The sequence below is a fragment of the Blennius ocellaris genome, assembly GCF_963422515.1.
Source record: "Blennius ocellaris genome assembly, chromosome: 8".
Classification (NCBI taxonomy): Eukaryota; Metazoa; Chordata; class Actinopteri; order Blenniiformes; family Blenniidae; genus Blennius; species Blennius ocellaris.
The window spans coordinates 24,296,442-24,319,232 of record NC_137657.1 but is presented as its reverse complement, the minus strand read 5'-3'; the positions used below and the strand labels follow the sequence as shown (position 1 = coordinate 24,319,232).

General features: G+C 42.9%; 1 protein-coding gene across 1 annotated transcript; it reads right to left on the bottom strand.

Moving 5' to 3' along the window:
- Positions 1 to 17,188: 17,188 nt before the first annotated feature.
- tent5aa (terminal nucleotidyltransferase 5Aa) lies at positions 17,189 to 22,358 on the bottom strand. The gene is made up of 2 exons (XM_080500786.1): positions 21,075 to 22,358; positions 17,189 to 20,632 (listed from the first exon to the last, which is right to left on the bottom strand). Exons 1-2 carry the CDS (start codon positions 21,498 to 21,500, stop codon positions 19,853 to 19,855), a joined length of 1,206 nt encoding a protein of 401 aa, XP_080356912.1. The 5' UTR covers positions 21,501 to 22,358; the 3' UTR covers positions 17,189 to 19,852.
- Positions 22,359 to 22,791: the final 433 nt, after the last annotated feature.

The window sequence follows — 22,791 nt, the reverse complement described above, 5'->3', positions numbered from 1 at the left end:
TCCCAATTACAACCAGGGTGTTAAGAGAGAGGTAGGTTCCACATTGCTTTTATTTTGACCTGTCAGAAGTTTGTAAACTAGAGCTGAAGTTAAAGAGAGCTGATCATTAATCCTCAGGTCCACCTACTGAAAAAACTGCGGGAGCTGGACCCTGAGGGAATCCACCTGGTGAAGTGGCATGAAGTCTTCCATGACAGGGCCTTCACTTGTCTCCTGTTTGAGTCGATGGATAGCAACCTGCTCCACTTCACGAAGAAAAGACCATCCTCTCGCTTGGGTCTGAACACCATTAGACTCATCCTGAAACAGGTGTGTTGAGCTTTGTTCTGCTCTACAGCAACACACTGGGTCTGATCCGTGTCCACATGAGCCACTCTGATCGCACTCATGCCTTCCAGGTGGCCTCAGGTTTGCAGTCTTTGAAGTCGAAGGACATCATCCACGCTAACCTGAAGCTGGAGAACGTGCTGGTAGTTAATAACAGATCAGAGCCTTGTAGAGCCAAACTGTTCGACTTCAGCAGCGCTCACGAGGTCTCAGCAGCCAGACAAGGCCGGTGCATTCAGGCTCTGCCGTATCGGTGAGCAACTATGACGCCTCGACACAAACCTTTGTTACTGTTCTTCAACTCAGACGGATTTTGATGTGCCTGTAAGTGTCACAAAAATTGAGTGAATGTTTGAAGTTGTGCTTGTTTCACTTCTTTCAGGTCTCCAGAGATAATTCTGGGTCTGCCGTATAATGCAGCAGTGGATGTTTGGTCCCTGGGCTGCATTGCTGCAACTTTGTACAACGGTGTTTTCCCCTTCCCTGGAAAGAGTCCATATGAAATGGTAATTAGGACAAAAGTCTCTACTATAAACGTCTCTTGTGAGGCGCTGACTGTGATATCAGCCAAGTTCACCATAGTTAAATTAATAGCAATAGGAAGACATGACATGATCGCTTTAATATTATGACTGGGTTTCCACACTAAACACTGGAGTCATATTGCAGTACATCCACATGTGATCAGATGTGATGTTTGTTGTATTTCCAGCTGAGGTACATGGTGCAGACCCAGGGACAGCCTCCAGATGACCTGCTCAACCAGGGACTCATGACATCCCAGTATTTCATCAAAGATGCTTCCAGCGGCTCGTGGAGGCTCAAGGTGATGTTCATTCAAAGTCTCTCTCGTGTGTTTTCTACACATACATCAGACACTGTGTGAAACTCTTCTGTTCTGCCTACTGTCTGTTCAGAGCCATGAGGAATATTTTCACGGGACAGAGTGTCCACCGACGGACAACAATAACAAAGTCTTGACCTCCATCGAAGACATTCTGACTGTAAGTGTTCTTTGTCACTGTGAAGTCACCTGTGAATGTTGCACAATGAAGACACCACCTGACCACAGCTGTTGTTTCTGCTTCCAGCTCAGCTCGCCAAGCTCACAAGGCCCCGAAGACCAATCTTTGTGCATGTTTATCGACCTGCTGAAAGGCATGCTCAAGATAGATGCTGCAGAGCGGCTGACTCCTGATCAGGTGCTGCAGCATCCTTTCATCAGAATGCAGCACCCTGTTTCTATGGATCTTCCCGGTGAAAAGTAAGGAAATACGCTGACTTTGCATGTCTTAATGAGACACTCTCTCCATGAGTTAAGATTAACACGCAGTCGCCTGCACGAGCAGGAAGATTGTGGAAATCAGTAAAGGTTCATGTTCTCACATGTGATTGGATGTGACTGATGGGGTGATTCTCTGTGGTGCACTGTCACATCAAACCCACACAAGGTGGAGACTATAATGAGTGAATTATCTCCTTATCAAATGACAGAAAACCTGAAGCAACTCCGGGGACGTCCAGGAGCAGTCCTGACTCCAAGGTCAACCCCACCAAGCAGAGCTTCAAGAGAAAGTTGAGCCAAGACCCAAGGATAGAACCTAACAGAAAGAGGATCCGTCTGTCCCCTGGTTCATCCTGTGACACTTTAAGAATATTTGTGCAAGGCTGTGAAGACTGTGTGAGGTCCCAGAGCGACACCAACAGCAAGAGGGTCCATCTGTCCTCTGGTCCATCCTCCTCTGCACAGAGCGACGCTTCAAGTTGGGTCAAAAGAAAATCTGAGCAAGACTTTGAGGACTGTGTGAGGCCCCACAAGCGGCGCCGATAAAACCAAGAGCAGCAAACACTGCAATCAACTGCTATTATCGATTCATTATCCATACTTTGTACAATAAAAAAAAAGAAAACTACATCTTCTTCATTACTCCATCATTTTTTTCTCAATTATCTGTTAGTGAAGCAATGTTACCTGGTATATATGATATGATTCTGAATATGATGTGGTAAATCTGATATGGAGACAGACTTTGTGTCACTGCATTATTTACATTTGTATTTACAATGTTTATTTATTTAATGTATGAGCATGGCAATGCCAAAAACCACCTGCAACCACAAAACCAGAGGGACAGCATCGAAAACAGTGAATGAATGATTTAATTTGGTGACATTTTCAGGGCAAAGTTGAGGGACTTTGAATTGAGCAGCGAGCAGTGTTGGTCAAGTTACTTGGAAATAGTAATAAGTTATTGATTATGTTGTTTGTCTCTGTGCATCCATTGTTCGCTCATCCTCCGGAAGAATAGGGTTGGGGTGAACCCCTGCACTGCAAAACCTCTGGACTTCAGAACACTGATGTCCGGTCCGGTAACAAGGACAAGTTACCGCGACCACACACAGCACTGCACCACCCACGAACAGTTAGCGAGCTTTTGTATGGGCAGCATTGTTGGATGAGCCTGAAGCTAATACATGTATGTCTTTATTTTCTGTGTTTTCTGATAAAGCTGCATCTGTTTGCGTACACGCGTGAACGTCGCGTTCAAGCGCAATCCCATCCGAAGCCCCGGATTCCACCTCCGACACCAGAGATCTGGTTTAGCTTTCCGAAGCTAACTTCGATCCCTGTGTGGTGGAGAACCGAGTTTCGTACCCGAACCCTCGCCAGAGCTTTTCCTCCTCTCTCCTCTTTTCTCTCTCTTCACTGGCCTGCGCGCGCCTCCCGTCCGCTCGTGGTATCTAATCTCAGTGAGATACACACACACACACACACACACACACACACACACACACACACACACACACACACACACACACACACACACACACACACACACACACACACACACACACACACACACACACACACAGACACATCGCCATATTTAGCTTTAGCATCCGGACCGCTAACTTGTGCCGCTAAACCACCTCCACACGATCACCAGCGTTCTAACTGGATGTTCCGACATCCAGCAAGAACTCCGACTCCGGGCCGGACTAGACAACTCTGTCCGTTCATCACGTGACCTCAGAGAGTGCCTGTGGTCGCCTCTGTAACCCAAGGGAAACTAAGCCGCCATTTTGGTTCATTATAAACAACACCATAGCCGCCATCTTGGATGAGGACCCAACTCAACTCATCACCTGATGGACGTTCGAAGTCACTACACCCACTCCCACTGACCCTCCAAGGACCGCCGCCACCTGGTGGTGATTGCTTGTTTACCAGATTTGACCTCCCTGTTAGATGACGTTTGTTACTTGATTGTGATGATTTCTGACACGATTTCCAAATTATTCATGAATGAATAATAAATGGCTGTTAACTGAATTTATCGATTCCTCGTAATTATTATGTATTTATTGTTGACAATTCACTGGTTTGTAACAGTCTGTGCTCAAATCTCACACCTTCCTTGTTATTTAAGGTTGTTTTATTTTGCACGGGAATATTAACTTAAATAACCCTTTTTACAAACGAGATTGCTATTTTGATATTAGCTATTTCCGGTTTAGCTCATGGTGCTCCAATTTCATTATTATTTACTAAATAATCAATTCATTCAAATTAATAATTTTTCATTAATAAATTATTTTTGATAATTTATCAACTTTTAAGTGATTATTCAATTACTCTCGGAGTTGTTACTGAGTAAATGACCCTTTTTCATAAATTACTCCCAGTTATTTATTACTTTCAGTACTCTATTACTTCCAGTAATTTTAATGCTAATAACCAATCATAAATCCCAACTATGTCTATGAGAAGGTAATCCAGTTGCTGTACTGATGACTTATTTTTCAAAAGTAATTAGCTACTTTAACAACTACGTTAAAAATGTACAGTTCAAAAACCTCTATGAACCTGTTTTGTTTGTTTCAAACTAAATTCTGCTTGATGTACATTGCATCAAGCAGAATTCATATTCAATGCAACAACTTGAATAAAAATCATTCCACAAAGGGCAGTGTATAGGATTGCCAACCATCCCTTGAAAAACGGACTTGTCCCATATACGCAAACAAAAGCCCGCGTCCCGTATTAAACTGAAAAGGAATGCACTTTTTCCTGTATTACCGTGAAAATCAAAACTCGTCTGTCAAATGTCAATGGAATTTATGGCAAACAGGGCACTTTACATCAAAACTTACAGAATGTATTCCACCGTTGCTCCTGCTCTGTGACCAATGAGCTGACAGTATACTCACACAAGTATGACAACAGAGAATCCCTCTTATCTCATTGATTGAGGTACAGTCACTCATGACCAAGATACCGGAAGACCACAGACAAGCGCAAAGCAGCATAGTGACAGACGTGAATAATGTACCCTCGACCAGCCATGCTCCTCTAAAATAAACATAAGAAAGGCTGCAGAAATACAGGGAGGAATGAGAAGAAATCAACATATAAAGCAATGCACTCCGTGCCGGAGCACTTTTTGATCCACTGCTCTGCATCTGAAGATCTCCTTCAATGACATGGAGAAGATCATTGAGCAGATTTGTCTAGTCGGCAGGTAAGAATGAAACAACTGCCAGGGTAGTGATAAACCATGTTTAATATTATAATTAATACAATTAATAGATAATATATCCAAATTATATATATACACACACACACACACACACACACACACACACACACACACACACACACACACACACACACACACACACACACACATATATATATATATACATACAGATAAATACACAATCATAAACTTACTTCAGTGTTGCAAATATGCATTCATTCATACAACAGTTCATATACTTACTATATGGATGGATAAATAAATGATAAATCAAGTAAACTATACAGTCAGTCAAAATACTATACAAAATTATAAATATAACCAATATGATTTTTTTCCAATTATTCACCACTTTAAATGACCAATGGAAAAATACATCTCTATGGATGAGCTTCATGAGGAGTGTGTGACTGCAAAGAGCCTTCTGGAGAACCTCCCCACAGAACCTAAACTACAGAACCTCACTACAGTACTTCATTACAGAATCTCACTACAGAACCTCACTACACTACCTCACTGCAGAACCTCAAGTCACTCATCACTCATTACCTCACTAAATCACTCATCCTCAGCCTGCGGTCCAGGTTTAGCCATTTTGAGACCTCGTGTTGAATATAGAACTGATCGAGGAAAGAGTATATTCCTTCTGTATTGAAGGCTACTTTGTTAAATGAGAGATTGGGAAGGGGGTCAACAACTTTTCCGAGAGGCAATCTGGGTGCAGACTTTTTTTAAGTTGACTGAAGCAGGTGTTTATGTTTATGTCCCAAAAACTACCACAAAAAAAAGAAAGTCCAGTGACAAATTAATAATTCCACTGAAGTTCGGTGTCTTCTCGACACAAAGCAGTTGGATATAAACTGGATGTGATGTGTGTGGATATCTGGACCAGTGATGCTGTATTGGCGCTATTTGCTGGCGAATGTGTCCGCACTGGATTCACTTGGCTTTTTTGGGGTTTTTTCAGGAAAAACCTCCAGCTGGCCCTGTGTGTGGAATTACACCCCAGGATCCATGCGGGGCAGGCTCACAGAAAAGAAAACAGCTGTCAGACAATGAATTACTGTGCTTTCCTGAGGAATGGACGAGGAAGCTGGGACACACACACACACACACACACACACACACACACACACACACACACACACACACACACACACACACACACACACACACACACACACGTACATATACAGTATAGCCCGGTATTATTGGCAAACTCGTTTATAATCAGAAGCTTGTGATGAACAAATTTCACACAAAATTATGACACGCACTGCATTTCCTGGTTGAACTGAAGGCGTGCACCTTGTAAAATGTTCTTTCTTTAACTCCACAAAACATAAAACTCATCAGAATTTACCCCTGCATATAAACAGCATCATGTTCACAGCTTAAAGCTGAGAGAGATGAGGGGGAAAAAAAAAAAAAAAACCCAGACTTTTCAAAAATGCTGTTCTTTTTCTGGCGGTGACTCTAAAAGGCTCAGTCTGGCAGCGGCATGACTTTGCAATGCAAATAGAGCACATCCTCAGACTGACCCTTGTGAACCGAGCGGGCGGCTCCACAGAACGACCTCAGAGCCTGCAGGTCTCAATGCTGCCTCAGTCTCGCACATGACTGGGAGAGACCAAGGCTCAGAGAAGAAGAAGAGGCGCTCAGAGGAGCTCGGGCTCCACGACACGTGTCCAGCTGTGTGTTCAAGTTAAACGAATCATGGCACTAAATGTGTTCAGAAAACATCCTGTGTTTTAGCTGCACTGTCTGGAAGAACAACAAATCCCCGGTTGATTCAAGTAGCTACATTATTTGGAATTATAAGGGCACAAATTGATAATCATGACCCCTCAGACTTGACACACGTACTTTGGCTGCTTCGACTCGGTGAACGCTGCTGGAACAGGGTCGTCTTAACTCCAGCCAGAAAAGTGAGATATGGAGCTGGCAGGACTCGGTTTTTAAGAATCCAAAGCAAATGCAACCAACATTAACTTAATTGTTCACGTATGCGCAATTTCTCAGTTGCATGTAAGCAATATCAATGATTAAAACCCTACGTCATAAATGTGCTGCCATGTTGAGTGACTCATGGTTCTGGTTCTTTTACAACAGACGATCATCCTGTTGAAATGATTGAAGCCGGTTGGACTTTAACTACACATCATGCTCGATCTCTCTGATAGGAAACAGGGTAGTCGAATCAAGAAGTTCAAACTGCGTAGTTGTTTAGGCAGCGAGTCAACTCTAAATCATAGTTTTTCCACCACAATCCTTTGCACTTGGTGTGAGGTGGTTTTCCTTCACAACAAGCTGTCTTTGGTTTGCGCCGAACATGCTGGATGTTACTGTGGCCAAACGGCTCTTTTCTCTGATTTATTTGTCCAGATCGCTTTGTTCCAGTAAGCTTTTTGGTTCGCCTTTGTGCAATTTGGTTCTCATGTTTATTTTGAACTGAAAAAAGTCTTTTCCTATAAGTTTTTCACGCAGGTCAAATTTGTGGAATCTCCCACCGACTGGAGACGGGGGCACGTGACGTCTCACCTCATGTTTTCACTTTCACTCAAACTTTTAGACCTTGACAAATAGACAGCTGGTTAAAAATGTATTCTCTTTACATTTCCATCCATCTATTGATTTTTGTCAGACTGCATTGCGCTGGAGTCAATCCCCGTTGACTGATTCATCCTGGACACATCACCAGTCCATCACCAGGCCAACACACACAGAGAGGCACGACGACACACATACAATAGCATCTACAGGCAATTACAGAGTCACCGACTAACGGGGTGTATTTTCTCTGGATGTATCTGTAACTGAATATCTGAGCTCACGCTGCCCAAGAGGACTATATTACAGCTACCAAAGCTCTCGGGATCATGAAGACATGCGGTACATGTGACAGTGGCATAAGATCGCCCCTATTAGCTCAACATCATTCGGAGTGGCGTATTTTTGTGGATGCCCGATGCTGCTCTGAGGAGTGATATTGTTAAGTAACTAAGCAATTGATTTAATTTGCAAGTTTTTGAATTGTGGGATGAGGAAACCATTAACTAAAAGATATTTAGATGAATGGTAAGCTAAATGCACTTCAGTGACAGTGGACAGAGGATGCAGGTCTGTGACATGTACAGTGAGTGATTCTGAGATAGAGCACTATTCAACATGGCAACATGTTGTAAACAAAAATGACCGTATCAATACCACCACCAATTAACCAAATTTAAAAATTTAAAAAACACAAAGAAAATCTAAGCTGGACGAGGACCTGCTCAAAGACCTCCAGGCCTTGGATCTATCTGCTTTAGTGATGGTGGATACTTTTCTCCACAAACTCCCACCCTGTGTACTTATCAGACAGGTCGTATGCTTATGTTCTAAAATTGTGGTTCACCTGTGTGCTGAAATGGAATATAGAAATAATAATCAAATCAACACTCCATCTATCTCGACGCACCGTGTGGCTCTGAAAAGAAAATCAATCTCTCTTTGCTGATGAGTTTTCTACGTTTTTCTCCGCCCCACAAGATTCACCTCCCACCGACTGGATTTAATTGGAAAGTAATGAAATTTCTTTTTAAAGAAATGATGGAAGCTTATGAGGATCCTCTCATCAGGGAGATACAGGATAGTCTTATCTCAGTTTGGTGTCACGGAAGCGTGGAGGGTCTGGATCGGGCTACTCCAATTCAAACGAGAAATGTCTCGTTCTTTCACAGTGCCCTTGTATGAAATTACCTGGTTTTTATATCAGCTCCACCATCTGGGTCCTATTACCTCAGCAACTGCTGAGCCAGTCTAAATGGTTTCATTTGTCTCTGAGAGAAAAATATAGTGGTTTACCCAGAAGAGGTAATGTTTGTTATATTGGGCTGGTTTTATATGCACTTCAAATTGCTCAGATCCCATTCAGCTGTACCCTTTCCCTGGAAACCTATTTTAAGGTTGATAGCAGAAATGATCATGAAATGTCTGTATTTCGCAGGGAACTAAACAGGAAATGTGCCAGCAGCTCTGGTGACAAATCCCAAAATATCTTTCAGATCACCCGCATGCTTTACGGCCAGCATCATGTGTTTTATCTCCGTATTTCGGGAGGATGCAGTCAAGTCTACAGCTATGCAGATTTAAAGCAGCTATTAGTGGGCTGAAGAATGCATTTTCATGCGGAGCAGCTGTTACATTCAAAGCAGCGGTGGGCTGCATTAGAGCCAAGGATGTCATCTGTTTTTGGGGAAAGACAGTTACAGAGTCGGGGTCAAAGAGCCACAGCAACAGGCAGGATGAGCCGTGACAGCCAGTCAGAAAGACTTTTCCCAGCTTTAAGTTAAGTGCCCACAGAAACCATGAAAGAATAATGACAAATGAAACTAAGGGAAATATCTGAAATCAAACATTTAATATGTCAGCTGTACCATCGCATGGCAGAGCATGACAAGAAGGAGACATTTCAGTTCAAACTAAAGGCTTTGAGTCCTTTTTTTCCCCCCCTTTGCTTTGCGAGCATTGTTGCTTTACGAGTGGGAATGTCAACCCATTTTGTGCAGACATGAATCATTGGAAGGATCAGTGCAACAATTTTTGCACAGTCTTCTCTTCCAGTGGTGTCCTGAGGCTGATGATTGATGCACATATAAATGCATACTGATAGCTATTAAATGCATAAATTACAGACTTAATGATTCATTGCTTATTTTAGAGGGTGACATCATTTGTGGATTCATGACCAGAAACATTGAGTTCAATACTATTAAGCATGTGATGTCCTGAAAAACACATTGAAACTTGAGGAGACATTTTACATTTATTGGTTTGAGATGTTTTTTCCACACTTTATTACAGATCTATCCTCACATGTACTTCTCCATACCATATTGTATTCGGCTGTGGCTCTTAAAGTTCAGAATGTGTTGTTAAAAAGATCTGACAAAACAACAATCATGCTACTAAACCCAATAGCTCTTTCCAAATTATCAAAGTAATACCTCTTTGCACCACAAGGTGGTGTAGTGAGAACTATCGTAATTAATAATTTGTTATTACATAATTTTTTGCATTTTCGCTCCAGAGAAGTTTCACATCTACACAGCAACATGCTGAAAACGATGTAGTTTACATGTCAGACCAGGAATTGATGCTGTTGGTTGTTTTATGTAATGAAACCACACACACGCGCAGAAAACAATACACTTTAAACATCGACAATGGCAAGGACACAGACAATCGCGCTGACAGACGACCAAGTTGGTTTGCTATTACAGTGACCCAACTATAAAACTATCAAGGACTGGACTTGGATTCATGATACTGGATGTAGCCATTGTGATTATTGTCCATCTACTCCAGCATGTACAGAGGAAATATTTGCTACAGACATGGTGTGCATGTGCAGCAGTGTTCAAAAGTTGCACCTTCGAAGCTGTTTTCAAACAGTTGCATTTTCAGTGACTGAAAACCGTTGCAACGCTGCAAAAGTTTTCCAATTTCACTTAAAAACATGGTCGTGTAAACAGGACTGGTCGAAGGAACAATAATCGCAACCTGGTTTTAACATGTACGCATAATATTGGAAAGCATAAATATTTCACAAGGGTGAAGTTTTGTATTTTCAGCCTCTTCTTTCCCCATTTCTACATCAAGCTGTCCAATTATTGACTTTTTGCTTGATGAGTACAGATCCATAATGTAACTACCCACGAGCCAAAACACTGTAGAATCTGCGGGTCTTATTCCTGCAGATGAAAGTTGATTAACTGCCCGCCATCTGCGCGTTTTCGCACTCTATAAACTCCATCAGTTTTGTTTCACAATTCTTGTCTTGCTGATATTGAACAGGCATGTTTAATTAAGGCTCTGCGAGTCACATGAGCCTGTTCATTCATCTGATACCTGAGAGAGTGGTTTGTGTTTGTCGTCAAATTCTGCCGACAACACTTAATAATGTCCCTGAAGCACATGATCGTCATGAAACATTACAGAGTAATGGTTGCGTGAAGGCAACAGTGCGCAATCAAGCCATCGCTGCCTATAAATATGTATCAAATTTATTGTAATTCACACACCTCATTACCGCTGTTGTTGCTCTTTTGGTTCAGCTCATCTTGAAAACACACTGACCTGCAGAGTAATAACTGTAAAATTTTATTTGGCACATTCAGTCTCTCCCTCGCTGCCAGCTGGATTTATTATTAATTATTAACTATTAATCGCCATTGTTGCTGCATGCTACCTATTTATTGGGACAATGAATGTATATGTGACAACCACAATAACACATTGATCACTACAAGCCACAATGCATTGAGACTTTAGCTCAAACGCGTGAGCACACGATACAGTCGGTAAGTTCAGGTGCCTTCACTTTACACTTTTACTCCATCAAATTCTAACGGCTTTAGTAAACAGTTCTTCTGCACACGTAGGAGTCGATAGACATTAACAACAATGATCACGGCATGATTCCCCACATCCATATTCTCCTGGGACTTGGTCATTTTATAGTTGAGAGTCACCCGGAATAGCAATCCCTCTTTGTTGTCTGTCCATATGAAAGTCCGTGTGCCCATTCGTGGCCCAACAACAAAACGACATCAGTTTTCAGCATTTATGACGTTCCATTTTGCTTTACTTTATGTACATTTAACAATTAAAATACTCACCAAAGTGTCATAGTCCAGTACAAAGCACAAAACTCTGTTGAGGCAAATGACAAGGCAGAATTGAGCGAGAGCGTAGATCTACAGGAGAGCGAATAACAAAACTGAGTGGAAAACAATATGATTGTGTGTGTTGGTGGGTAGTTACAAAGATAAAAAAATATTTTTGGGGGCATAGAATAGATTTTTGTTTTCTCAGATTTAATGTTTCTTTGCTCAAGTTTTATTTCTGTGCACAAATAGAATCCCCATACTTTTCTGGGAAGAAAAGGCAAAAGCAATGTGTTTTCACTTGAAATGCTGGGTTCCTCCATTGTGTGCATCGTCTGCACAAATATCCTGCTGCATCAAACTCGGTTCCAAAAAGTCAATGCTGACCTAAAAATGGCAGGTATAAAACCTCCCTCAATGTTCGGAATGAATTAGCCGTTAGATTAGCTCATGCTTCATGTTAATTCCTCCCATCATTCATTGGCCTTGTACCCTGCTGTATTCATGAGCCAGACATCTTCATCTGTCTTGATAATTGGTCCAGAGAACAAAATGTCCAACCTTTGATTTTGTTCCTTTCATCTCTTGCATGGCCATCTTTTGCCTATTTGCAGCAAATTAAGTGCTATTGTGCAGCTTATGAACATTATAAAGTAAAATTCGGGCAGAGCATCCAGTACCAGTTCCAAGCAGTGTTGATAACTAGCTGGTAAGTTGTGAAAAAACAGTGTTTTAAATGTGTGACAGCCTTCAGCTGATTATCGATGACAGCATCAATAAGAGATATAATCTGAACTCTTCAATCAATCTCTCACTCATCTACTCAAAAACACATTTTTTTTTACAAGCTTTTGGTTTTTCATCCGATTGGTGGCACAGATACCATCTGCTGAAAAAGCACAGAGCAGAGGTAACATATGTGACATACAGTATATTGTGTATCAAACGTGCAAAATGATACTTACCTGACATGCTTTAATAAGATGAACAAAGGACTCTCTCTCTTTCTCTCGCCCCGCTGTGAGAGAGGAGACTCATCTGTCCTAAGACTTATATAAGATAAACCTGCTAACCTCAATGACTCTAATCTCCCAGACGAGAGGATCACCTTCCCTCCCTGCACTCTCTCACCTTCTCTCTCTCTCTGTCTCTCTCTCTCTCTCTCAAGCCCCTCTTTTATGATCAGCCTCATGTCTCCTCCAATCTTCAGTCCTTTTCCACCTTGCTCCCAGTCTTTCCCTCCCACCTTCACTTAAGCCAGGTACATGAATCACCGTTTGTTTAATTCACTCTCTGTTTCCCCACCGCAGCGTTAGCCGAGGTCTAAACTCACAGGAGTTGATAAATCTTCAAACTGCAGCAATCGGCTCGTCACCATTCTCACTGACCGCTGGTGTTGACCCCTTTTGTCTGTGTGTCTCTTTAGGTTTCTGGTTTCGTTTGGGTTTCCAGTAAGCGCCCGTCTATTGTGGGTCAACAGAGCAGTGTAACGCTGCGGCTGAGATGTATTAGATTTCCTTTTGTTTGACGCCTTTTGCTGCGAAAACTTTCCCAGCTTATCTCACGCATGCTTGACGAGCAGGTCGATGTTGTGACAGCGCGATACATCAACAGCAAATACGGAATATGATACTGCACGATATTCCTTTCTCTGACGTTGATTTAAGATTTCAAGAACGAGTCACAGTTTGAAATCCAACTAAAATTTCCTCATTAGCTATATTATTCGATATTGAATGGAAAAGCTTGGAATCGGACTAAAATAGATCTGTAAGATATTGTTTTGGTGCAGCATTGGTGTATTTTTGACACAAATACAGACAACTGAAAAATTGTTGTGTCCTACTGCCTTTCTATTGGTTATAGGATCCATGGCGGTGTAATTCGGCCATGTTGTGATATTCTCTTTAAAATAGTCTCAGGTGGTCACACAGCCATGACGTCGGCTGTCCATGCACTTGCCTCACTTTCCAATAGAAAAGCACATAATCAAAGACATCATCTTGAGTGTTTATATCCCATCCAAGGCAGCTAAAACGATCGAAATCCACATCATTTGCTAATTTGGATCCCCGTCGTTCGTTCTATGATGCTCTGCCACTACCATACCTGTTAGTTGCTCATGATTGCCCAGCCATTTGGGAAATTAACTTTATGTTCATTACATTACATTATATTCACTTCTAAGAATTAATTTTATTCATATTTGTTCTGCAGCTCACAACTCGTATCCTGGACTTTGAAGCAAACTCTTACTGCCATTGACTCATTCAGGGCAGCATGTTTGAATTAGAGCATGATCATTTCTGTCATTTTAGATATTTTCTCTACAAACACTTGAGACAGAATCTTTAGAATGTTTTAGTTTGGTTCCAAATGTAAACCTGCTAACAGCTAACTGTGCTAAGTATCAGCTTATAAACTCCAAAGAGATGATACCAGCTCAGATCTGCACACGTCACCAACCTTTTTTTTCGAGTAAATAATATAAACAGTTAGATCGACTATCATTTCAGTAGGACTATTAGATTTAACAGGGTCAGAAATCAGAAGGCAGCTGAAGAGATTTCAAAGATGAAACAAGGCTGCTAATGAGTCGATGTCACTCAAAAAAAAAATTCACTGCATGGTTGGAAAAACTGAATGATGATTGTAGCCATACATGCCGGTCTGTCCAGGTCCAGCGGTGAGTCTGAGCTGACGGACGACTTGCTCCAAGCAGGTTGTTGTTCGGAGGTGTTGACAGCGGCGAAGCAGACCAAACTCGGATGATGGTTTAGTGCGCTGTGATGTAGGTCCAGCCGCCTGTAACCTGCAGCTCAGTTTCTCTTTATTCGTCCCGTGATAGATGTTTCACTACCGTTTGTACAAACTCACAACTCCAGAATTTGATTATCCCACACAATCCCAATGTGTGTGTGTGTGTGCGTGTCTTGTTCCCTCTGCTCAGTGTTACTCCACACTTTTTGAAGATGTGAATAACATGATTCTGCCATGTTCTTATTAAAGCGCTTTCAGGGAGACCGTGCCACATGGGAAACTGAAACAGCGTGTTATATATTGGCTGCGGCGGCCATCACTCCTTAACCAGCGGACTGGACTGGAGACTAAACCTGGACCCAGTTTGGTGAAGCTCCCCTCCAAAAGATTCCTCATTTTTCCGTGAATGCTTTTTGTCTGGAAAAAGCTCTTCACAGAAAAAAATGGGAAATGGGGGGGGGGCAGAGAAATCCCCATGAAGCCAGTCTGTGCAGTGGAAAATCCATCAGAGATGAGTTGGGACGAGGAGCATTGGAGGATGAATGACAAGGCTTTGATTTAAAGGTAGACAGGTGAGAATGAAGACGTTCACTGCTGTACCCGCTTCGCCACCGGCTCGCTACAGCACGGCGGGAGCCTTTCACAGCACGCACTTCAAACTTTAACCTCCCCTTCAATTAAGAGGGCCGCTTCATTTCATCTTAAATCAAGGACCTGTGATTTAGCTCCTTTGGCGCCGTTACATCAATCTGACTTCTTTAGAGCAAACCACAAAGTAGATGGGCTCTTATGAGAGGATTAAGGAAAGTCACGGTTGAAATAAAGGCAGAGAGACACAAGATTTTGACAGCAAATAAATAGTGCTGCTGGCGGCAGGTTGCGTGACTTTGACTTCACACTTCAAGGGATTTGTGGCTTTACGTGGATCATATTTAGCCTCAACTGATAACAACTTCACCCTCAGTTTCTGTCAGATACTGAGACGAGTGTCAATGAATAGTCCTGATGAGTGATTTACTGAATCCTGTGTCATTTTTTATCTGAATAGGTTGAGAAGAGAAACGCCATTACAACGTCAGGAGCTGGTTTCAAGATTAATGTTAACATTTCACTGTGGAAGGGAATATATATATATATATATATATAAATTATTTACAATATAAATTATTGTAAATGTTAAAAGTAATTCATTTCTCTTGTCTTCTTTTAAAGCAAATGTATTTTGTGACAGAATTTGAAGGGAAACAGCAGAAGCTACAATTGATCTTCACAGTACACGATTAGCATGATTTTAATCTGATATCTATTGAAATATAGGAATCACGTTTTACATAAATTGTGTAAAATATAACCTTTTAGGACTGAGGGTGATTATTGGTGCTATGGCCTCTCTGTAGGCATGAGCTCATTTATACATATATTGTTGGAATTTGTTTCTTTTTGTTGGTATTCAAGAGGAAATTTTCCAGTTTGTCAAATTAAATGTACTTAAAACTTGTTATTTTTCTGAGGGGGTGGGAGATTAAATTGATTATTTGTTATTGTATCCACTCTTCACCAGTCTTCAGATTAATATTTTCTATTTGTACTTTCTTAGCAATGCTTCTGCTCATGATTTTGATCTATTTTATTTTATAACATAGCATATTTGGCTTGTCATTTATTCATCACACCTCGGAACAGCATTGTCCTCCATGCCACTGGTGGAAATAAGCTACTGTTGAAATTATAACATAGAGGGTTGACTGTACAGAACGACATTTTTTAGTAAGAAATACCTTTAATTTTACATACAACAGATACAGATACAACAGTGACATGAATCTAAAAGGATTTAAGACTGTGTTTTCGCATTTTTTTTTCTTCCAAGGGTGCTGTAAACAGCACTCAGCTGCCAGCATGTAGACTCAGAGAGTTATTGCTCACAGTCATGGTTCATCGTGTCTGTACTAGCCATGAAGAGCGCTCTTCCTAAAGCCATTTCAAGGTTAGTAATAGGGGATAAAAGCTTGTCACTGTTTCCAAAGTTCGCCTAAAGATAATAATGGAGTCGCAGCAGTCGGAGGTAGTCATATCAAGCTGCTGTCCTTCAGAGCTTCTGTGTCCAAATAGGAGCTGGGTTTTAAAAACACTGGAGAAAAAACCCCCAAAAGAAACATGCTACTGTGGGCATGTGTCTGTACATGCATCCCTGTTTCATCTCCGCCTGCCAATCATTTCCCTTGTTTGCTCAGATTAATGAGCCGTAAATGCGCTTAAGTGAAGGCAATAATGCCCTGATCATATCGGCTATATATAGCACCCTGTCGAGCAGGGGATCTCTTCCTCATTGTATGTTTCCCTCTCTATATCCCTCAGTATCTAGGCCAGTTTGTCATGTGATCCGTGTGACCGTCGGCTTTGTTGTGACGAGTTTTATTTCAGTCTGACAAACAAAGTTGGACTCTGGTCACCGCTCACCGTGGCTGCATTTCTGTGAGAGGGCTGGTCATGGAGGGAATTTGATGAGCAGGCAAAGACATTCACTCTCCAAAAGCAATAAAGTCCCTTTTTTGGAAGGGGGTGCAAATCCCCCCCCCCCCCCCCCCCCCCCCACCCCTGCATACAACAACAGCTCTTTCTGGCAGCAGCAGGCCCGTTCTGGACTGGTTTGTCTCTGGCTGGGCCTGTCGGGCCCAGCAGGCCACTCTCAGAATGAACGAGCCAACGTATGACTCACATCAGTGAAAAGAGACACTGTGACTCGTCTGTGAAAGAAAAAAAAAAAAAAAGAACAAGAAAAGAAAGAAATCTGAAGTTAATGTACAAATGAGCAATTTCTCATGCTTGGCTGAGAAGGTTGCTGCCTGGACCAAACGGGGTAGTAAACTTGATTTAGGCTCCGGTGAATAATGAGAAACATTACAAATCTGGTTTTCAGATATTTTATTTGAAGAAAACATCTTTAACCTTTTGACCCATTGGACACATAACATAATATAGCAAAAAAAGCTATCAAGAACATATCCTTTGAAGCCCGATCACAGATTCAACAGCACCGCAACACCTGCGGTGTCTGATACATTTATAAAAATAACAATCATAAAAAATATAATATACATGACAAGGATCTTTTTCTCTCTTTTGCTTTATTTCCAACGCATGATTTGCAAAAAAAAACAAAACAAAAACTGCATGAAGAACAGACGTCTGAGACGGCGCGTACAAGACGATGCAGTAACCCACAATCTCTAACCGATAGGCACGAACACTAAATCTGCAGCGAGCTGGTCGGCTGTGAGGACTTCACGGAGTATAAAAATGGCGAAACACACTGCCTGCACAGTTCAAACCGAGGTGAGAGTCATCGAGAAGAAAACAACTGTACGGAGCAGCTGTGCGAGACGAGAGGACGAGAGCTGCTTGTTGACGTTGAGGGCCGAACCTGCCTCTTCATGCTCGGAGATCCCCTTGTTTCTACCCGCCTTCATAAAGCTCGCAATGATATAAGTGTGCTGTGAAAGCTGCTAGCGCGTAATCGTATATATCTGTACAATTGAATAAAGCAAAATTTTTTTTTTTGTTTTGTTTTTTTGAAAGCATTGTTAAAGCAGCCTCGCAGATGAAAGATAAGGTGCAACTTAAAGATTCTCCTGGAGCTGCTGTGAATGTGGTTTTCTTCACTTTCCACTTTTACTTGATAATGAAATGATTAAAACAAAACTTAAAAACAAAATAAACACACACAGCAAATGACACCAGAATGCTTTGAGCTGCAGGACCGTCTATCATGTTTGTAAATCTGATGTCGCCGGAGACCGTGTATACAGTAAAGCACAGTAGCCCTCCAGAGATATACCCCATCACCAGCTGCACCCATCTCTCCAGACTGACTCGCTCTCTCCCCCTCTGGCTCTCAATCATTTTCCTTACTCTGTTTTTTCTTCTCTGCTTTCCTTCTCTTTAGAACTCCGAAGCATCAAATCATCCAGATCAACATGTGTGCTCATTAGACGCGGGGGGGGGACGACCACCGTATTATTTGGCACTGCGGTTTTTTTTTTTTTTTTTCCTGAAGTCTGAGCAGTGTGCCTGGAGAGAAAACCCTTAGATCAGGTTCAAGCCCTTCAGCAGCAGCTGAGGAATTCTCTGCAAGGGTGCTACAGCAAACAGTGTCTCATCATCTGAGGTGTCTCTTCAAATATGCTTCTACTGTAGGATGAACACACACACACACACACACAGGATGTGTTGAAATGTGGGGGGACTCTCCGTTAGCCTCACCTAACTCCGTCTCTTATCTATATTTATGATTTACTTCTCGGAGTAATGAGGGGAGAAAAAGAAGCGCCGCTGCACAAAAATGTGGAGGAAACACTGATTTTGTTTTGTAGTTTTGATTGATGGACAGACAATTTGACCTCTGTTGCAACAGCAAAATCAATCGGAGACAATATAACACCACTCAAGAGAGGACTTGCACACAAAATATATGAACCTTGGGGAAAGGAAAAAAAACCAAAAAAAAAACCAATCATACATGTGACTGCTACATCGCTGAAAAATCCACAGTAATGCATGGTGCTATTTTTTTTTTTTTCAACACTGTGCATGATTTCACAAAATACATTCACAAGGGTGCTGCTGTCCTGTGTGCCTCACTATAAACAGAGTGGGGTCATATGGCCTGCTCATTCTTTTCTCTGCCTGCTGAGAGGCAATAGGCACTTATAAACACACTTATGTTCACATATACAAATAAACATTACAATAGCTTTTTTTTTCACGATTTTTCTTTTCTTTTCTTTCTTTTTTTTTTTTTTAACCCTTCCCGTTAAAATCGGGTTTTGAAGTTACAAACGATTCAAAAAAAAAAAAAAAAAAAAAAAAAAATCTTTGGTCTGCAAACAACCAGAATAATTTTCAAAACGTGAGGCGAAGATGTCAGTTTGTTATCGGCACCTTGCCTCAGTTCAGCTGGTCCGGGGTGCTGATTTACAAGCCCTGCATACACGTTGTGTGTGTGTGTGTGTGTGGGAAGACACACACACACACACACACACGCACACACGCACACACGCACACACACACACACACACACACACACACACACACACACGCACACACACAGCCCTGAATGTTTTGCTGGAGTCGCTGTCAACCTCAGGACTCTGCTGCAGCCCCTCCGTCGACTGCAGGAACATGCTGGCTAATCAGTTTGTGACAGGTTCAATCAGTCTGCATGACAGTTCCGCCGCTCACATTCAAGGCCGTCACACAGTTACGTTTCCAAAATTTCTTCCAAAAATTAGTCTTTTCCGAAAACTTGTCGGCCTTGTGGCGGGGTCGGGCGGCCTCCCGAGGAATGTGAGACGTTCACATTGAAGCATACACTTGGAGTGGAAAGCCAACTCTTAACTTTTCATACTCAACGTATGAACACCAACAGAAGCTTTGATGCAAAACATTAAACAGAGGCCTCCTTCTTTCTGTCAGCTGTTGAGCAGGGTGCAGGATCTGAGGACACCAGTATGCCGCTGACTCCTGTTTAAAGAAAGCACACACTCTCGCCCTCCTCTTTCCATGTGGGCTGGCTCAGTTACACGGCAGCCAGGTGGAGTACGCGGGCTGCTGGCAGGCGAACACTGGCTGTACCTGTGCTATGTAGTAGTTACTGAAGTTGCCATCTGCCACGTAAGGAGCAGGTTGGTAGTAACATGTAACATTCGCCACGTTGGGGATGACGTTCTGCTCGGCCAGCACGCGCACCGCCAGCATGGCGATGAGCCCCAGGGTCTGCCGCCTCTCATGGCCCATCAGACACACCGTGCTCTCGTTGACCACCCCGTGGAGGGTCATCAGGTAGTCGTACTTGCGGTCTTCCAGGCCCACGAAGTGGTTCTGCAGGTAGGACTCCAGCTTGCGCTGCTGCTCACCGATGTCGGGGAAGTCGATGAAGAAGCGTGAGCACATGTATCGCTGCAGGGACTTCATCTCGGACTCCGACGCCGCCCTGAAGCCCCTCACCAGGAGGTGGCAGTACTTCAGGAGACCACCGCCTCGGATCTCCTCCGGGTTCCGGGTGCAGATGATCTTGTGGCGTAGGTGGTCGAGGGCCTCGCCGAAGTCGCCGTACACGCTCTCCCCCATGATGGTGGGGTGGAAGGTCTCGGCCATGGGGTTCTCCGAGCACTCGTAGAACAGCAGCAGGGAGTCCAGTTTGATCTGGAAAGAGTCGACGCTGAACTCGAACTGCCGCCGGAGGGAGTCCACGAACTTCAGCTCCACATTCTTCCCCCTGTTGTTAGACAGGGAGATGAGACTCCAGCGGTCTGAGTCGTTGCACACCTTCACCATCTTTTGCACGTAGGCTTCCTGTTTGCGTGTGTAATGCACAAAAAGAGAGAGAAACACTGAGTACATTTGCAGGACCAGGTACACTTACACAACACTCAAGATTGCATTACAAAATTAAATTGTATATATTTTCTACATGCAAACATACAGTATGAGCAGTGTATCTTAGGCTTATTGATTAATGCTACTGCCCCCAATATTAAAGACTGCTCAAGGTGCTTATATGAGACCTATGTAGTTGAGCTGAGATCCCGTTCAAATTGGTTTAACTAAATCCTCTTAACGACAGAAAACCAACATTTTACTATCACTAAACTAATCTAATTGCACATTAAGCTGTGCGTAATGGTCGTTAAGCCGAATTGGCAGAAATGCAATTAATCTAATCAAATATCTAAAAGTAAACAACAGAACCAACAAACAAACAAACAAACAAACAGAGGTTGCAGGGTGAGAGTACCTTTAACGTTAGCGGGGTTATTTTCTCTTTATTCACACAGTCGGGTAAAAAATCCAGGAGGCAGTCCAAAACTATGTCCTTCACAGTCTGGAAATCACTTTCACCTTTCATATCTGCGCAAAATATGAGGTCAAGGTCCTTAAAGCCCAGTCCGCTATCCCCGTGCAGAATGTGGCTGGCTGCGGAGCCGTTTAACCGCACGTCCCGCACGTGGATCTGCTTCTCCTCCATCCGACTCCGCACCACTTTGACGATCTGCCGCGGCTGCATCTCTAAAGTAGGGAAGTTTCCGCGGCCGTGGATCGGGATGGTCTCCGTCAGGATGGCGTCCAGCCTCTGCACTTGCTCCCAGCTGAGGACACTGACGTTGCTGCCTTCTGTGTCCGACATAACGCTGGTGGTGGAGCTGCTGTCGTCCTCTGACATGGTGACAGAAAAAGTCCTGAGGAATTTCAAAAAAACAATATATCTTTTTTTTTCTTTTTTCAAAGCACGTCGGATCCGTTGACGCGTCTTTACGCACGGATTTTGTGACGATGGTTAAAAGTTATTTCTTCAGCATCAGCAGTCTCGGTGTTGGAAATCGTCCGAATTGACTATAAACATGTTGTTATATTTTCTTGTTTTTTAGAGGAAAAAAAAAAATCAAAAAAAAAACAGCTCGCTGATAATTGTAATAATTGTGGCAGGTCGCGTAAAAAGCCGTCGGTTGGAGATCCGGTGAGCCAGTGGCGCAGCAGTGGAGCAGCAGTGGAGCTGGGATCTGAGTTGAAGTAAAGCCAGTCAACAGAAGCGTGCAGGAGACCGATCTCTAAACTTTCTCCTCTCTCTCTCTGTCTGTGCCTTTATTGCATTCGTCCCGGTGCTGCTTGTCAATGCGTCCGAGAGCCGCGCATCACAATCTTTGAAGGTCGCAGATGATCCAGGAGGGGGTTTGCTTTTCCGTCTGTGACTCCATCGCCCAAAGGCACGCCTATGATTTTATGAATTTGCATGAATAAGCTGCTCCTCGAGTCGCACTTTGGCACGGTCCTCCCTCCGGTGATCAGCCCCTCAGAGAAATCTTCTAGAGTCTTCCTTCTTCCTTTTTTTTTTTTTTTTACGCGCAGATCCTCCTACATAATTTTAATTTCTTCTTCCGCTCGCCAAGAAATAATCTCCCGATAATGCAACGTGTGTGTGTGCGCGCGCGCTGAGGAAATCCAGCTTGCTTTCTCCGACTTTTGTTTAGTTGAACATATTTGAGCCACTTGTGGAGAGTTAACCGTTACCTGCCCACTTGACGTGCTGCGTCCTTCTGCGCGAGGCGCGTCCGTCGCCCGGAGAAGTCAGCTCAGCTGCGCGTCACCCCGCCCCCTTCTCACAGCCGGCTGAGCGTGAAAGCGTGAACTTCATCAAACAAAACCCTGTGGCAGCCTGTCACACAGCGGACCCTTCATCTCATGCTTTAAATCGTCAGAATTTACTCGAAACACATGGTGTTAATGGAGGTGATCAGTTCTGCTTTCAATTGAACAGCGATGCGTCGAAATTCATTCACTTAGGGAGTTTTTTTTTTTAATCTAAATATATTTAAGATAGTTTTAAATCCATAATGTATATAAAATGTGTGCCAGGATTGCAATGAGATTTAAATCAAGCCGACCAACATGAAAAGCTCGCTTCATGTCGCTATGTCGCCCTCTGTGGGCGGATCCTGGCTCTCAAAGTAAGAACA

Bases quoted from the DNA above. Each gene is read 5' to 3' on its own strand.
- tent5aa (XM_080500786.1), bottom strand. From the start codon at position 21,500: ATGTCAGAGGACGACAGCAGCTCCACCACCAGCGTTATGTCGGACACA. The intron at 20,633-21,074 runs GTACTCTCACCC...ACACGCAAACAG, and splicing joins TAACCCCGCTAACGTTAAAG to GAAGCCTACGTGCAAAAGAT.